This window comes from Arctopsyche grandis, unplaced genomic scaffold (assembly GCF_051622035.1).
Source record: "Arctopsyche grandis isolate Sample6627 unplaced genomic scaffold, ASM5162203v2 HiC_scaffold_50, whole genome shotgun sequence".
Taxonomy (NCBI): Eukaryota; Metazoa; Arthropoda; class Insecta; order Trichoptera; family Hydropsychidae; genus Arctopsyche; species Arctopsyche grandis.
The window spans coordinates 51,646-71,559 of record NW_027518452.1 but is presented as its reverse complement, the minus strand read 5'-3'; the positions used below and the strand labels follow the sequence as shown (position 1 = coordinate 71,559).

The window sequence follows — 19,914 nt, the reverse complement described above, 5'->3', positions numbered from 1 at the left end:
ATAATAGAACATTAACAGCTATTTTATTTGAATATTAAAAGATTGGAAATGACAAATAATTATGATAATGTAAAAATAAAACAATTTTTTAATTTTTTTTAATAATTTAGCGGCGTGGACCTTAATAGGTAAACCTTATATTATCTTGGCTAAGTGATTTGGAATCGACTATAAATATAACCACTAAATACTCTTAAAGATTAATTCCTTTTGTCTTGTGCAATCGAATATGGCGTAACCTCTTCATTATTAAAGTAGTTATTCATTAAGGGTATTTAGTGATTATATTAATAGAGGATTACAGTAACGTCTTCATCATTAAAGTATTTAATCACTAAGGGCATTTATTTAAATTATATTAATAAAGATTACAGTAACCTCTTCATCATTAAAGTATTTAATCACTAAGGGCATTTATTTAAATTATATTAATAGAGGATAACACAGCACTTTTATTGATGATTAGCTTACGGCACAGGACTTAAGTATGTAAAAAAGATCTTTAATTTATATTTGATAGAATAACAAATCATAATTATTTAAATAATCTTATAATATCCCCCCACAAGGGTTCTTTTAGATATTCGATTGTCGTATAAGATTTTTAAAATTCTATTAAATAAACCTTAATATAAAACAATATTAAGGTATTTTATTTTTTTACCAACCAATTAACGCTCTTATGATGATGTAAAAAAGATTTATTTTAATTATAGTGCCATGGGCCGAGTTTAAATTTAAACCAATAGATGCAACGGTACCTTTAAGCAAAACTTCGACAATTTAAACCCAAAAAAATCTTCATATCAGCTCAAAATCCGGCATAAGCAATGTAAATATTCCTGTAAACCTGATTATTAACTGCTCATATCTTGCTAAATTAAATCTCAATGTGACAAATCAAAATTAAACCATTCAGGATCCCTTACTAAATAGCTTGTTTATAACACACCCAAATCTATATAATTAAGTACTTTGTAATGAAATCACCGTTAAAGTAAAATAAAAATCTGCAATTAAAATTTTATTCATTTACCACGGCCAATTAAAACCTACAGAAGTAAGTATATTTGAAAGTGGGTTTTATGTAGCACCTTTTAATTATCGACATCCCATACATTTTTGGCAAAATCGTCGTATGAAATACCTGTAAATACAAATTTTTCCCCTTCTTTGCATATTTTATATACTTTTTTATTATTTATAGCATATTCCCCTTCTGGTAAATCAAGGGAATACAAAAAGTTTTCATTTTTGCTTAGTTTGGCTTTAATTGGTGTTAATACAGGCCCACCATTTTTATTGCAAATTATTTTACAATTTTTAGGAATGTCGATTGTTCCAAATATCCTATTAACTTGATCTTGCTGTTTAAAAATCGTATTGGAGAATACATAGAAAAGTGCATCTCCATTACTAAAAGTTCGAATTTCTTCATTATTGTGCCCTTTAACTAAGTACTCTTGGAAAACATCTAAAAATTCATAAAATCCAACAGAATTGAAAAATATATCTTCAAATGCATATTTTTTAAATGTTTTTCCGTTGTATTGATTTTCACAAACTTTTAAAAATAAAAATGCATTTTGGGAATCAAAATACTCTAAAACACGATCTTCTAAGCAAAAAACTTTAGATATTTCATCGTTCATAAATGGTGGCACTTCCACTTTGTTATTAAAAAACTTTTGGACAAATTTTTCATATCTTTTGTCTCCATTAGATCGAATTACAAGTTTCTTTATTTCTTTATAATCTGATTTTACATTTAAAAGAGTAAAATTTGCAGGGGGTTTTGTATCACCTTCAATATTACATAAAAAATTAAAATTATTTTCAAAAAATGGCTTAAATTTGTCAAGAAGGTAGAAATTAATGTAAGGATAATCTGCTTGATACTTTTTTTAAGTTTTGAGCTGATGCCACCTTCTCCTTTGTAATTTTTTATGTGTGGTATTGTATTCTTTCCCACAAACAAGGTTGTTCGTGGATAATAATAAAACTGGTAATAAGATTTATAAAAAGGAAAATTTTCTTCTCTAATCTCCCCCTCTTCCGTGCTAGAAGACACCAATTTATATTTCATGGGTTAGAAAATTCTTAAAAATTTGAATAGAGGAATTGGCAATAATTATAGAAATCGAATACAAATTATTAATATTTTTTATATTTCCAGTAATTTTTAATGATTGTTGTTGAAATAGTTTAAAAATTAAATAGGAAAGCGAAAACTTAGTGTTGTTGCTTTTCCAGTAGATTTATTTAAAGTAAGAGTTTGAGGTAAACATGGGTGTTTATTAAAGTATATTATATATATCTGTTATAATTACCCCGATGCCATTAAACCCTTTTAACAATATCTAATTTTTAATAAATGGGTTAAAAATTAAATAGGAAAGCGAAAACTTAGTGTTGTTGCTTTTCCAGCTTTTGTAGTAGATTTATTTAAAGTAAGAGTTTGAGGTAAACATGGGTGTTTATTAAAGTATGTTACATATATCTAATTTTTAATACATGGTTTAAAAATTAAATCCGAATAATTAATGATTTTGCCTTTTCCAGCTTTTTAATGACTCTTTTTATAAGTGACTTGAAAGATTATTAATTTGTTTATTTAAATGAAACATTTATTGAAATCCCCACTTTTCTCTTTTAGCATTTAAAATTAATTTATTTTTAAAATTTGCAGCATTACAGTATAATTGAAACGCATCTTTCACTTTCATCTTATTTCACAGACTTTAGTCTATTTTTGATCCAGAAATTAACTGTTATTTAGATTTGTTTCATTATGAAACACCAATCAATAAATCTCTAGTCGTAGCAAAACAAAACAACATGAAAGCAATGGCATTACTTTCCTGTACTAGAAATAATATAATAACAACTCTTTTAATTTCATTTAGCAGAAGTGCTAGGATAGATACAAGATGCCTTGAAGCAAACTGCAATCAGAGTGATGTTAATTATTTTAATCTCCTCGCGGGTAACAATTTAACTTCTAATTTAGGAGAGACAAATTGTGATAGCGGAAAAAGTGGTTTAAATTTGTATGCCGCAGAATGTGAAGCATGTGATAACCAGTCATGCAAAGATGCGTGTAACACAAAGAAGAAAAGCAATACTCGAGTTTTCGTACAAAAGAAGACAGCCAAACCATATTACAACCAAACCAATCAAGGTATGCAAATGAAGAGCAGAGCACCTATAATTGTGACCACGATTACATTAAATGGTGAGCAGCAGCCAGAACCTGATTTTTTCACTGTCGTTAAAACGGAAATAAAAACGGTTACTGTCGATATGCCCAATATAGACTCTGTTAAAACGTGCATAGGTGATTGTTTAACAACCAAGCAGAAAAGTGTCAAAAAGCACAAATCGAGAAAACTTCATAGGACAAAACAAAAAGAAAAAAAAGAGGACTCTAATTCAGAATCAATATCAGGAGATTTTTCGGATTGCAGTAGTACAAACAATGAAGGTGGTAGCTCTGAACGTGAACCCCAGTCAACTAAAAAATCTCAAAAGAAAAAGCATAAAACCACAATGTCTTCTACAATTACAAGTGCAAGTTCAGTACCAAATATAACTTTGACGCAAATAGTTGAAAAAATAAAAACAATTGAAAAACCTTTGACCCTTTACAGAGAAATTACTACAACTGTAACAATTGAAAAAGCCACTAATAAACTACAAAGTCACCACATTTACACAATATTCAACTAAAGTGGAAAAATACACAGTGACACAACATGACAAGAAAACAGATGATTTTACAGAAAGCTTGAAAATTTCAACAACATCTTCAAGTAGGCCTTTAACAGTTGAACCCCTGACAGAAAGTATTAAAAGTACCTCTCATACTACTACAAATGAGAACAAGACAGTTACTGTTTTTACAGATAAGGCACAAAACACAAAATCTGCGCCAGAAACGGTTACAATAATTCAAACAGCAAGTACAACAATTCCAAGCACTTCACTACAATCAGCAACCGCACCAACAAGCTCTGCTGCACCTCCACCAATTTCTACAACAATGAAAACGGTTACAGTTGATCCATCTACGGCAAGTCAAGCTTTGTCAGTTTCTACATTATTTACAACAGTAACAAAAGTAGACACTACTTCAGGATTGCCTTCTTCAGTCCTTGACCTCTCACCAGAAACACCACATATTTCAGTCTTAGCTACCGTTACAAGAACAATAACTGTTAAATCAACAGAACCTAAAAAATCAATCCTCGAAACTGAAACTGTAACGGTTACAGAAAGGTCGGATGATTTAAAAACGCCCACAAGTACTAAGAAAAAACAACTTAAAATTGATAATGAAATACCTGAATTAACACCAATTAATACTGAAAGTGGGAAAATATGTGAAGATCTTATGTCTTGCTTACAATCGTCAAAGACAAAACCTAAACAGGTAAAAACAGTACAAAAATCATTAGATGTTACAAAGGCTATAGCAAAAGGGTGTGAAACTACAATGGATGGCATACAAGAAAAACCAAGAACAATCTGTAGATTCGTAAACGTTGCTAATAAACCAAAAGAGGAAACACCAAGGAAGAAGAGAACGGTAATAAAAACAGTTTTTGTGGATGATGAAGAAAGTTGTGACAGCACAACCACAAAAACAGTATTTGCATAAAAAACTTATATATAATTGATAATAAAACGAGTTTAAACTGAATATTTCAAAGTTTTATTAACAATAAATAGTATTGAGCCATAAATATCTTTTTTTATTTAAAATTAATTAAAAATTAGAGTAAGCGAACAAAAAACTAGTAAATACGCCAAAATATACATTTATTGGTAAGATAGGTAATCAAAACAAATATAAATTATGTTAAAATAGTATTAAATAAATAATTTTCTGTCTAACAGGATTTCAGAATGCAAAAAATTAGATACCATTAGTAAAAGCAAAGCTATAAAAGTTTTAAGTTTTACTGAAAGTAAGAGTTTGAGGTAAACATGGGTATTTATTTAAGTATAATATATATTTACAACTCTGAATGTATTTGTAGAGTTAAATAAAACAATCGGGATAAAACATATAGTGACAAGATATTCGAATGGGTATTTGTAAAAAGTTCTGATTAAAACCAAGATCGTTGGCCTTCCTTATAAATTTAACTTAAATAATAAACTTAATGATTTAATTCTTTGTGAAGAGCTTGGGTCATCTTCGATAGAAAAGGCAAAGACCATTCATTAAAACAACTATTAAATGTTAAATTTATTACAACTAAAAATTTAATTATAGAAGTTTCCTACTCAAATTCCAAAAACCTCGTTTTAGCAGAAAATCTAAAAAAACCCACCTTAATAAGTCGTTATTCAAAAAACAAATTAGCAAAAACTTTAATTAAAGGGTTTAAAATTCATATATTTGTGAATTTTTAATTATAAATGTTGTGTTATCCTCTATTAATATTATTTAAATAAATACCCTCAATGACTAAATACTTTAATAATGAAGAGCTTACGCCATCTTCGATGGCACAAGACAATAAAAATTCGCATAATTTATTTAATTGTTTTTTTGTATTAAGTGGAATCAAGAAAACTCCGCTTGTTCAATTATTCTACTTTTAAGACGATGTTAGCTTCTTAGTTTTCATTTAAATAAATTGTTTGTAATTTAATTTCTGATGCTCTTTTTACATAGCAAATTTTAAGTAAAATTTTTCTTAGTAATTCTCATTTCTTACTCCCCAATGACTTTTCAATTTGAACCAAAGTCACTATCTTTGAGATGGTTTAGCGCAGAAGAAATTCAAAAAATAAGTGTTCTTGAAGTTACCATTCCATCATCTTTCGATATGTTTGGGCATCCAATACCAGAAGGGTTGTATGATTTAAGAATGGGACCATTAAATTTAGATGAAAGCTGTTATTATTGTAAACTCGGGTTTAGAGCGTGCCCTGGTCATTTTGGTCATATTAAATTGAGCCGTGCTGTTATTAATCCTGTAGGGTTTGAAACTTGTTATGCCTTGTTTAGATCATGTTGCTTTAACTGTGCACATTTCAAAATTACAACAAGTGAAAGACTTACCATTTACACTAAGCTTAAAGCTATTCGAAAAGGATTGAATTTGTCCAACATCGACTCATTTGTAGCAAATATGACAACGGATGAGGCAGAAAATGTATTGAATACTTTAAAAGAAGAACCTACTGGATACGAACAAGCGAATCACTATGACACAGTTGGGGTTTTATAAGAAAAATTGGTAGCAAAATTACATGCCCCAGATGTCATACAAAAAGCCCTAAAATTTCAAAAGCTCCAACTCTTATGATTTCAAAAACAGAAGGAAGCGGGATTGTCGACACTATTAGCCCCCAGGCAGTAAGAGATTTGATTGCTAAATTGTATGCCAATGAAACGGCACTTTTAATGGAAATGTTTAATTCTACAGAGTATGAAAATTACTTTTTGGATGTAATTCCAGTTGTACCAAATAAATTTAGACCTGCGAATTTTGTTGCAAACAAAGTCACGGAGAGTCATATTAATTCACATTTGGGGAGAATCATTAACGCCTCTGTAGCAACAGAAAACGATGAAAGGTTCTGGGATACTTTACAGGCAGCAGTGCTTTATTACTACGACAGTTCTAAATCACCAAAAGTAACTTTTATTGGGCACAAGCAGATCTTAGAAAAAAAGAAGGTCTTTTTCGTAAAAATATAATGGGTAAAAGAGTAAATTATGCTGCGAGATCGGTTATTTCACCAGACCCAAATATTGAGACTCGAGAGGTGGAGTTCCACTTGTATTTGCTACACAGCTAACTTTTCCTGAGAAAGTTACAAGCTTTAATTTTGATAGGCTCAGGAAAATGGTTATTAACGGAAGTCAAAAATATCCTGGTGCAAATTTTATCGAATCAAATGGTATACTTACAAATTTGAAATATATTTCTCAAGACAGTAAATTAGCCCTAGCTAATCAACTAAGGGTAGGAAATAAAACTGTTTGGAGACATCTTTTAGACGGCGACCCATTAATTATGAATAGGCAACCAACACTTCATAGTAATTCTCTTATGGGCCATTTGGCAAAAATACAGAGGAATGAAAAGACACTTCGTCTACATTATGTCAATTGTAAATCTTACAATGCCGATTTTGATGGAGATGAAATGAACATGCATTTTCCACAATCTTTGGCAGCACATTCTGAAATTTCTAATTTAGCAATCAATGATAACAGCTACTTTGTTGCATCTTCTGGAGACCCTGTACGGGGGCTGACTCAAGATCATATAATCGCTGCTGCGTGTTGTACATTTAAAGATTCGTTTTTTTCTTGGGAAGAATACACTTCTATTGTTGATAATGCTATTTCTAATTTAAAGAATCGTAAAAAATTAATGACTTCACATTTCTTGAAATTCTGTGAACCTTGTATTCTTTCACCAGTACCACTTTATTCAGGAAAACAGATTGTTTCTACGATTCTTAAAAATTTAAATGTTTTAATTAATTTTGAAGTAAAATCAAAAATGAAATTTCTTGGGGAAGAAGGAAAGTTCGTAGTATTTAGAGGGGAACTTATTTCTGGCGTACTAGATAAAGCATCCGTTGGCTCTTCTGCATATTCCTTAATTCACGCATGTGGGGAAGTTTATGGTTATAGTATTTGTAATGATTTATTAACAGTTTTTGGTCGTATGGTTAACAAATATTGCCAAATAAAAGCATTTACTGTTCGTTTTGATGATTTACTTTTAACACATCAGAGCAATATTACTCGAAGAGAAGCTTATATTAAAAGTAGTTCACAAGCTGCAAGCTTTCAAGAAATGGGATGTCCTGACAATTTTTCAGAAGTCGAAGTTACAGATTCTACAAAAGCAAGTTTTCGCAGCCGTTCAATTTTTAGGCAAAATGATTTTTACTTTGATAATGCCAAAGTTGCAGTACTTGATAGAAAAATGAAAAATTTTATGAATGAAACTAGGCCACAGTTAACTGATATACTCGATACTGGAATGTTTAAAAAATTCCCAAACAACAACATGGCTAACATTATTATGTCCGGTTCTAAAGGAGCAATAGTTAATTTAAGCCAAATATCGGCATCACTTGGACAACAAGATCTTGAAGGAAAAAGAGTGCCGATCATGATGAGCGGTAAAACTTTGCCATGCTTTAAAAAATTAGACCCTAATCCGTGTGCTGGAGGGTTTGTTTTTGAAAGGTTTTTAACTGGAATTAATCCTGCTACTTTTATTTTCATTGTATGGCAGGAAGGGAAGGATTAATTGATACTTCAGTTAAAACATCTAACAGTGGATATTTACAAAGATGTATAGCCAAACATTTAGAAGGTGCCCATATTAAATACGATGGTTCTGTTATGATTAAAAATAAAATAGTTCAATTTAGATTTGGTGACGACGGAATAAATGTGATTAAGGGTTCATACCTTAAAGACGTTGATTTCTATAATAAAAATCTTGATCTTTTCAAGCATAGCACATTTGATCCTGTTAGTACATCTAATCGGTCTTTGATACCACAAGTATACAGTGATTTATTGGCTACACATTCCGATAAGCTCAAAAATTTCCTTGAAAATCGGTTCTTAAATTCAATTGCTAATCCAGGGCATCCCGCTGGTATTATTGCCGCGCAGTCTATAGGTGAGCCAAGTACCCAGATGACCTTAAACACGTTTCATTTGGCTGGTGTCGGAGGTAAAAACGTGACACTTGGAGTTCCAAGATTGCGTGAAATTATTATGGTTGCATCTAAGACAATCAAAACACCAATTATTTCTATTCCTCTATATGAACCTTCCTTGGTAGCTCCATTGCTGGATGCATTTAAAAAAGTATTTTTAGTTGATTGTTTAGACAAAGTCACCATAGATGAATCAATCGTTAAAAGAAATGAAGAATATAAAAAACACATCACAATAACATTTGAAATTGGTGATTATGTAGAAGAAACAGTAGCAACAATTGATATGCAATTTCTCAAAATGCTTGGGAAAGATTTGAAAAAGAGATCATCCGCTTCTGGTATAACGGAATGTGCAGAGAGGGTTCTACCAACTAGAGTTAATGATGGTGAAAATGAGCTTGATGAGGATGAGAGCAGTTCCTCTTCCTCTAAAACAGAAGTCGATCCAAACATGATTATAAACGATGAAGATAAAACAGACAATGGTGAATCTGAGAAAACAGAAGGCGCTTTTCTTGAAGACGTTGAAGATGAAATAATTGAATCTGAAGAAGTTTTTGACAATTTGCTGAATTTAAAAAAGATCACTTCTAAAATCTTTTCTTTTGATATATTTTATCCTGTAGATTTTAATATACTTTTGATGCCAATAATTGAAAGTATTGCACAACGATGTGTAGTAAAAGAAATCAAAGGGTTTGGAAAAGCAACATTTTCAGAAGGGTGTTTACATCTAGAAGGTTCAGATTTCACCAGTTTGATTTCTTATATTGAAAGTAGAGATCTAAGTACATTAGTCGATTTTTATAAAACGCGTACTAACGATATTTTTGCTATTTATATTACATTTGGTGTAGAAGCTGCACGTGAACTCATTGTGAATGAAATTAATGGAGTATTCGATGTTTACGGCATTAATGTGAATATTAGACATCTGTATCTTATTGCAGATTACATGACACGAGATGGAACCTACAAATCATTTAGTAGGCATTCTTTTTCAATGGATGATTGTTTTATTCAGAAAATGAGTTTTGAAAGTTGTTTTACAAATTTAAAAACGCAGTTATTTTCAATCAATCAGAGTCAGTAGAAAGCCCTTCTGCTTGCTTACTTACAGGTACTGCTTTAAAGAGTGGAACGGGTGCATTTGAAGTGTTGTATGACTTAAAACAATGGGAAGACGAACAATAAATTAAATTAAAAATTACTTTTTCATCTTAATAATTAAGTAAAAAAAGATATCTAAAGTTTTAAGAATTTAATTTTGCTTGTAAATTATTTTTAAATGTAATATGTTTTATTGAAATAATCTTAACTAAATTACCATCAATTTCTAATAGGTCTGCAGATAGCAACATAGTTTATTGTTGTTATTCCAGTATTCAAAGCAAAATCAGGATTTATCAAAGTGGGCTTTAAATTCAAAAAATCATATCAAATAATTGATTTATCGAGAAAGTAATTTTATTTTATTCTTTAGTTGGTTTGTAACGTCTTTTTTTAATATTTTGGTTTGGTTTTTTAGTCTATAGTGTTGTTATCTTAAAACCTTTTAGACATTAAGGGATATTTAATTAAGCCCTATTTCAACATATAATATTACTTTGAAGAAGACAAAATTAAGTAATTTTATGTATTTTTTTTACTCCTATGTAATGAATAAAGTATTAAAAGACAGAGATAATCAAAGCAAGAGTATTTAAAAACAAGAAGTTCTTAAATAGCTAAAATCCACTCGTAAATCATAAAAAAGATGAAAACCCCATCCTTTGTAAGAAACTGTAGCGAATGATAAAGTAGAAACCTAAATTGAAACTAAAATCAAAATAGGCATACATCTAGGTCATGATAGCCAGATTTATTTGTTAAAGTTCTAATAAGAAATAAAATTTTGCTAAATGAAGTTTTTATTACCAAACAATGGACATTTTACATATTTTTGAAACAGAAACGTAACGAATAAATGATTTATTGACAAACGAGTTTTCATCAGTTTTCCACACCATTCCATAACGATGCTGTATTATGTAACTACTTTGATTATAGAATCTATGAGGAATTTGGTCATTGGGCATTTAATAACTCCTATAGGATAGAACCTTTTATGCCATTATTCAAAATACCTTTATATGCACTATTCACTTTAGTGTGGAATTGTTTTAAAAAAACGTTTCCCGCCAAAATGAAATACTTGCAAGAAAAAACACCCCAATGGACAGTGAAAAACAAAACATAACCATGGAAAAGCTTTTTAATGTCGTTTATTCTGATAAAAAATTAACAAAGAACCAAATAAAGAGCATTGAAATAAATTTAATTGTTGATTCTACTAAAATTGATAAGCTTAATTTAAAGAAACTTTCAATAATTCTTGTCGCCTTGTCAAAAGTTTTACAAAAGAAAATGAAAAGCCTTTTAGAAGATGCAGCACACTTTTATCAACTAATAAATCACAACACAACAAAAAAAAGACAGGTTGCACCTTCTTCTAACAACATAACTTTGAATATTGAAAACAATAAACTTTTTATTAATGATGAAATGGTTGATTTTGGAGAAGAAACATTAATAAAGGAATTAGAAAATTCAATTTTTGAGCAATCTTTTTTAGATCCTGAATTTGAAATCGATTTTTTAGATGCTCCAAGTGTTGAACAAGTAAGAAATAGCACTTTGATAAGTGGAGAAATGGGATCAAATTTATTTAATGATACAAATTTAAGTATAAATATAAAAAGAAGGAAAATTATTGAAGATTCAGTAATTGAAATAAAAGAAAATGTGTTTAGAAGTAGTTTGAAAACAGTTTTTGATATTTAAGCAAGACAAAAACTAATTTTTTAATGGCAGAATCCCTTATTAAAGTAGATCAAAAAATTGTAAATTTTTTAAATGAATTAAATCAACCAATTAGCCCTGTAGAAGAACAAAGGAATCAAGATTTTGACTTAGATGATGGTTGCCCAGATATGTCATTTAATCCAATTGAAGAAAACACAATAAACAAAGAAGAAGAAAGTTTTCAATTTTTTATGCTTTTTGAAAATATTTCACAAATCCCGAAAAATTTTATTTTTAATCTTCTAATACAACAACTTAGCAGAAATGAGAAAGCAGTTAATTTTCTTGCTTTATTAAATTTAGCAAATGAGGGAAAAATTTTAACTCAACAAAACGAGGCTTTTGGATCAATTGAATGTAATTTAACAGAATGAATAAATGTGCGGAATTTTAAATTTAAAAGTGTTTTTTAATGTAATTTATAAGAATTTTGAGATAAAAAGGTTATTGAAATAGTAAAAGGCAATTTTAATTTATGTTTAAATCACTATTGATGGGAAAATCTAAACATTTATTGGGTTTTTGTTTTTTAACGATATATAATTGTAAAAGTTAAATGATTTAATTACGGAATTGGCTGAAGTAGAGGTTTTTACTAAATATTTTATAGGGGTTCAGCTTTTTCAAATATCACATTGGTAAATTTACACTAGTAATTGTATATTTAAATTTGCTGTTTTATAAGGCAACAGAGCTATACTCTATCTTCTTTTGGGCAATATAATTTAAAATAAATCTCATGAATAACCAGTAAAATCAAATAAAAGAAATTAATTATAAAACATTTTTCAGTTTTAAAATGGCATTATCTTCCTTTTTTAGAATCTGAGGGTTTAGTTCCGTCATCGCTTCTGTAATCTTTACTTCCTGCTAGCTAATTTCTTTTAAACCATCTTCTTCTTTAGACCTTACCTTTCAAGAACTGGTGATTGGATGTATGCCAAAATCTTAATTGGATCGCAAGACAGTATGGTACTGTCTATAATTAAACGCCAGCTCAAGGTCAATGGGACACTTAGTCCTAAGGCTAGCCGACTGTCGGCAGAGGGATAGAGATGCTATAGGGGCCCCCAGAGTTTTGTAGGAAACTTCTTTTTTTGCTGTAGGCAACCACTTTTCAATAAATCCGATTTTTTTTTCTTAATTGGATCGTTATTCCATTCCTGTACTTTTTGACTAATCTAGCCCAGGTTATTACATATGGAACTATTTTCACTTTAATTTTATACATATTAGCTTTTTATTTTGCCATTAAATCATATTTTATTAAAAAGAATATTCAAATTTTTAGAAAAATAATATTTGTTGTTAATAAAGGCCTTTTTATTTAATAATATTTAGACAATATTCAAAAATATTCATTAAAACAGCAAAAAAAACAATATTTTAGTTGATGTTTAAGAATAATTAAATTTAAAGGGTTATATTATTTCAAAACTGCTAATAAAAAAAATATAATTCTTGCCAAATATTCTCAAACCCCTTTAAAATACTTCCTATTTCTTTTAAATAAATAATTTTATAGCTGAAAGAGTTTGTTTTAATATTTTCCACATGTATGACGTCTTTGTAAGACTGTTTGTATTTTTTTATGTTTGTTATTTAAAAAAGTATAAATTTAAATATCCTATGTTACAGCAGTCCTTAATTATAAACGCTTCTTACTTTGTTTTATCTTTTTTATATTTAGCAACTGTTTATATTCTGTTAATAGACATAAAGGATATTAATATATTTGATAAAATTAATTGTAATAGAGATCGTTTGGAAGCTGTACTTCTCACAATAATAAGTGCTTCAGTTTTCCTGATTCTTATTTGTTATAAAATCCTCATGTCTAAAATAAAAACAAAAGAGAAATGTAAATTTAAAAAATGTTAATTTGAAATCTATTTAAACCATATATCAGGCCAATAAAATGTTTTAGAAAATATTGGGGGAGTTTTAATTCACCGCAAATTTATATTAAGCTTTTCTTCTTTTATATTCAATTGCACACTTGTCTTTAATATAATTGTAGAAATATTATTAAATAAATAACCCTTAATGCCTATAGGTCTTCAGATGATAACAACAATAATTATTAATTTATTTATTTAAGTCTCAAAGTTTGCTCTAATTTTATAATTCCTTTCGTTTTCACTTTTACAAATAAATCTCCCATCTTAATTACTAGTTTTTTTTACTTTACCAAAAAAACGCTTACCTTTGTCTTCTAACGAACTAGTGTTTGGATGTCTGCTTAAATCTTAGGTGAAGTCTCTACCCCCTGCCATTCTTGTAGAATTTAGATCTAACTCTTCTCAAGTCATCAAATATGGTTTAGTTTATTAAAAGTTGGATATATATATTGTTGTTATCTGTAGACATATTAGACATTTAGCGTTATTTAATTAATACTATTTCAACATATATTATGCTTTATTAAATGCCCTTGTTATGATTATCTTCGACTATATATAATATGCTTTAATAAATACCAGATTTTATTCTAAAAAAATTATTAAATTTTGTAGGATTATACTTTTTTTGGCCAATCTTATTCAATAAAACCCTTGAAATCATTTTCTTCAGATTATTTGCTAAATAATAGATTATCATATAATTAAGAAGTTGGCTGAAGCATGTACGGAAGTTACCCACGCCCATTTTACAAAAACATGGCATTTTAAATCTTAAATAAATAGAGTACGTGGAATCATATTATGTTATTTGGCCCATTAAAATTCATAATATGAAATTAATTACAAAAGATAACACTAAATTGTATTGGATTTTGATGTAATTAATTTAGAAAATTATTGATTTTTAATATAAGCAAGGGTTTAAAAATATGAATTGGCGATCGCTAGAATTATATATGCAAGGCAATTTTCAATCATTTGGCATTGGGTATTCCTAGCGTTTCCTAGGAATTCCATATAATTTTTTGAAAAAGTTTTAAATAAATATCAACTAATGCCAAATAAGGCTTTTTATAACAACAACATTTCTTATTTTGCGTAACAAATGGTTGTTTTTTTATGCCTAATTTACAACATATTTTAGATGTAAAAAATAGATAATATAATTTGTTTTGAAGATTACTGAAAATAGAAAGTGCTCTAAAGTGTTAAAGTTACCCCTGATGTCATTAAATACTTTTAACATAAAGATATTTATTAATAGGAGTAAGATTTAAAGGTAAACATGTGTATTTATTTAAGTATAATTTATATATCCAACTATAGGTGAAAACTAAAAAAAAATCTTTAAACGTCGAGTTTTTTTTGTTAATAATAAAGATATTTCTTGATATATAAGTTTTAATGTGTTTAGAGTAATAATTCTTGGGAAAAGAGTGCATTGGCGGTTAATTATATGTTTTGCCATTTAGGCACAATTTAAATTATCAAAAGTAAAAAATCGTCGAATTTTCAATAAAACCTACGTTAAAACCAATTCTCTAGCACTTTAAACTGCTAATAAAATTCGGCGAAAATATTTATGTTGAACCGCAAACCTTTTTCACTTATGTTTTATAGTCCAAATTCAAGCGTTTCAGCCAAAAATTATAATTTCCCTATTTTTTATACCCAATAACAACATTATATGCGAGCATATTCATGAGTATTTTGCCATTGAAATTGATCGCGGTATATAGAAAACCAAGATTGGCACTTTAATCAACGATATTGTTTTCAAACATTGCAGAGCATATATAATAGACGACGATAATCATACCAGAGTATTTATTAAATAATATGTGGTTAAGTAGCCATAATCAAACTTATATATACGACGATAATCATACCAGGGTATTTATTAAATTTTATTGGCTTAATAGCTATAATCTAACTTATATGTACGACGATAATTATACCAGAGTATTTATTAAATAATATGTGGTTAAGTAGCCATAATCAAACTTATATGTACGACGATAATTATACCAGGGTATTTATTAAATAATATGTGGTTAAGTAGCCATAATCAAACTTATATGTACGACGATAATCATACCAGGGTATTTATTAAATAATATGTGGTTAAGTAGCCATAATCAAACTTATATGTACGACGATAATCATACCAGGGTATTTATTAAATAATATGTGGTTAAGTAGCCATAATCAAACTTATATGTACGACGATAATCATACCAGGGTATTTATCAAATTTTATTGGCTTAAATAGCTATAATCTAACTTATATATACGACGATAATCATACCAGAGTATTTATTAAATAATATGTGGTTAAGTAGCTATAATCTAACTTATATGTACGACGATAATCATACCAGGGGAATTTATCAAATTTTATTGGCTTAAATGGCTATAATCTAACCATAATTTCAAAATCTTATTTTTAAATTTTGCCGATACTCTAAAACAATTTATTGCAAGTAAATTAATAATTGAAAGTTTGTTCCTTATGAATAATTTATTTGCACTTTTATTGTTTCTTATTTCCCTTTAAAGCTCTTCTGTTTTTTAAAAAAATTTTACAAAAATTTTCTGCCCTACATGAATAGAGAATTGGTAATAGATGGAACTGACCACGTAGCAGGAAAACTAGGAGCCTTCATTGCAAAAAAGGCACTTGAAGGGTATACTATACACGTATTATGTGCAGAAAGTCTTGTTTTCACTGGTGATATGCATAGACATGTTGCAGCTTATAAAAGTTATCTTAACAAAAGAAATATTGTTAATCCAGCAAGGGGTACATTCCACTACAAAGAGCCTTCTAAGTATTTTAGAAAAGTATTTAGAAATATGGCTTGTAGGAAAACTAAAAGAGGGCAAGCGGCAGCTAATAGAATTACGGTGTATGAAGGTATTCCAAAGCAGTTTGAAAATGTTGAAAGATCTATTGTCCCAGCAGCATTTAGAAAAGCTTGCACTAATACAGAGAGGAAATTTATTGTTTTAGGAGATTTACTTTCACAATTTGGATGGCATTATGCAGCACTTACTAAATCTCTTAAAGAAGAGCTTTTATTAAGAGAAGCGGCATTTAAAGCAGAATCTATGAAAAAACAAGAAGAGGCTGCCAAAGTTGCATTATCTTCTAGTTTTAAAAAAGAAGTTGAGAAAGCAATGAAAGAATTTGCTTAAATAAATTAGTTTTAAGGAATTTGTTTTGTAAAATTGTAATAAGAAATTAAAATTTTTAAAAAGCTGTCTAACTTACTTTTAAAAAAACATATTGCGCAATCTACGTGTTTAACTTGTAATTATTTTGCATTTAGCGGCAAGTTGTGACGTTTTTTAATATTTTTGTTATAATCTTTCCAGATTTCGATGCCCGGATGTCAAAAAATAATTTAAGTAAAGTTAATTATATTTATTATTTTTAAAGTTACTCCTATGTCATTAAATTCTTTTAACAATTATACTGAAATAAAACCCCATGTTTACCTCAAACTCTTGCTAGTAATAACAATAATATTTTAAGCACGAGTTTAAAAATATTAATTTAACAATAATTTTGTACCTGCTCTAATTAAATAAATGTAGAATTATTAATACTGCGTTTACAATTTGGTCAAAAAATATTTATAAATCAAATAAAATTTAAAACAGAGAAGCAACTTATATTTTAGTAATATTTAACCATAGTTGATACCCCGAACACCAATAAATATATCACTTCATAAATTTATTTATTTTAGGTTTAATCCTTATTGCTAGTAAGTTTTTGTAGCAGCTCAGGTTGGGTGTATGCCAGAGTTATTACTTAATAACAACTATACTTCTATACTTAAATCTTAACCCAGATTTACCCCATAAACCAATTCTAAGGTTTAATTTGAAGTTACGCTTATTACTTACATTATCAACCCTATTTACTTTGGACTCTAATTATAAATTACAATTTCAAGGCCCTGCCAGGCGTTACGCTTATTACTTACATTATCAACCCTATTTACTTTGGACTCTAATTATAAATTACAATTTCAAGGCCCTGCAAGGCGTTACGCCAATTAATTTATAGCAACTATACTTTAATTTACACCCACATTTTTCCCAAACCCCAATTCCAAGTAAAATAATAAGGCCCTGCAAGGAGTTACGCCAATTAATTTATAGCAAGTATACTTACACTGGCACCGCATCTATCCCATAAACCAAGTAAAATAATAAAGCCCTGCCAGGTATTACGCTTATTCTAAAAATTTATACTTTTTTTGCCTCTTTAGTATTTTAATAACCAAATATCTCACAGTCATTTGACTTAAAAATGAAATTGAAAATAAAATAACAAAGGCTAACCAAGATTCTAATACATTCCATGATGGGACTTCAAAGAAGCTAAAAGTAAAGTTAAATTTTTTATTGGCTAAAAATGTAAAATATTGACATTTGTTATGAGTTTTTAAGAAAAAGTAAGTTCCACTAAATGAAAATATAAAAGAAGTTGTTCTTAGTCGAGAAGTGATATAAAATTTAAAAAATAAACTATTTACAAGAAAACTAATTGCAAATTCCAAACTTTTAACTAAAATAAACTCATCAAAGATTAAAATGCTTATATGATTGCTCATTGTATAAAGAATTCTACTTAGTAATGCATTGCATTTATTTGAATTTGTAATATAAGCAGTGTTAAGACTAATAGCAATGAATAAAGGAATAATGGGAACATTAATTATAAATTGTATTATTATTCTAGAGATTCTAGAATGTTTTTCACTTATTAGTTTTTTTATTAAACTAATGAAAGTATTGTCTACATTATCGAAGAAAGAATACAAAAATAGAAGTTGTGAAAATATCACAGAAATGTTTATGGTATTAAAACCAAAGATTAAAACATAAATAGAAATAAGGGGAGCAAATTTAACATTTTCAGAATCGCAAAGTTCAAGCTTTTCTATACTTTCAAAGAAAGTGCCATTTAATGAATTCAAACAATATTCTGCAAGAAAGTAAATCATGGGCTATAAAAACGACGAGTATTTTGAAATAACAATGGAATTAAAAGCAAAAACTGTTACTACGTAAAATAATTGATAAAATTGGGAACACATCTTGACAGATTTTAGCAATTCCATATTTTTAGCAGGATAATTGTTACACTTAAAATAATTGGGAACACATCTTGACAGATTTTAGCAATTACATATTTTTAGCAGAATAATTGTTACACTTAAAATAATTGGGAACACATCTTGACAGATTTTAGCAATTACATATTTTTAGCAGAATAATTGTTACACTTAAAATAATTGGGAACACATCTTGACAGATTACAGCAATTACATATTTTTAGCAGAATAATTGTTACACTTAAAATAATTGGGAACACATCTTGACAGATTATAACAATTACATATTTTTAGCAGAATAATTGTTACACTTAAAATAATTGGGAACACATCTTGACAGATTATAACAATTACATATTTTTAGCAGAATAATTGTTACTACGTAAAATAATTGATAAAATTGGGAACACATCTTGACAGATTATAACAATTACATATTTTTAGCAGAATAATTGTTACACTTAAAATAATTGGGAACAAATCTTGACAGATTACAGCAATTACATATTTTTAACAGAATAATTGTTACACTTAAAATAATTGATAAAATTGGGCGCTTATCTTGACATATTTTAGCAATCACATATTTTTAACAGAATAATAACTAGAGCTTGGGCAAAAAACACTATTTATTAAGTAAAATATATATATAACTGGTATATAAAAACTCAAATATATAGTAAACTGGTATATTTCATGTAAAAATTGCAAGTGGATTTATTAAGCAGAGCTGGATTTATATAATATACTTAAATAAATACCCATGTTTACTTTAAGCTCTTAGTATTAGTTTAATCGGCTATAATCCAGTCTAAATCAACAAAAACAGTTAAATTATTTAATTAACTGTAAATAGAATTTAATGACATAGGGGTAACTTTAACACAAACATAAATATTGAAATAGTAATGTTATAATCAGGCAAGATCAATAGCCCTAATGTCAATAAATATTTTAAGTAGTAACAAATATATTGTTATTGTCTTGTGCTATCGAAGATGGCGTAAGCTCTTCATCATTAAAGTATTTAGTCATTAAGGGTATTTAGGGATTATATTAATAGAGGATAACACAACAGTTATAATCAGGCAAGATTAATACCCCTAATAATGCCAATAAATATTTTAAGTAGTAACAATTTTATTGTTGTAATCGGCCAAGATTAATACCCCTAATATCAACAAATATTTTAAGTAATAAAAATTTTATTGTTGTAATCGGCCAAGATTAATACCCCTAATAATGCCAATAAATTTTTTAAGTAGTAACAATTTTATTGTTGTAATCAGCCAAGATTAAAACCCTAATATCAACAA

The 19,914-nt window shown here is 28.4% G+C and overlaps 1 protein-coding gene across 1 annotated transcript; it reads left to right on the top strand.

The window, feature by feature from the left end:
• Positions 1 to 16,070: 16,070 nt before the first annotated feature.
• Positions 16,071 to 16,664, top strand: LOC143921926 (large ribosomal subunit protein uL13-like). Its single transcript, XM_077445249.1, has one exon. The coding sequence runs from the start codon at positions 16,071 to 16,073 to the stop codon at positions 16,662 to 16,664; it is 594 nt and encodes a 197-aa protein (XP_077301375.1).
• The last annotated feature ends 3,250 nt before the right edge of the window (positions 16,665 to 19,914 follow it).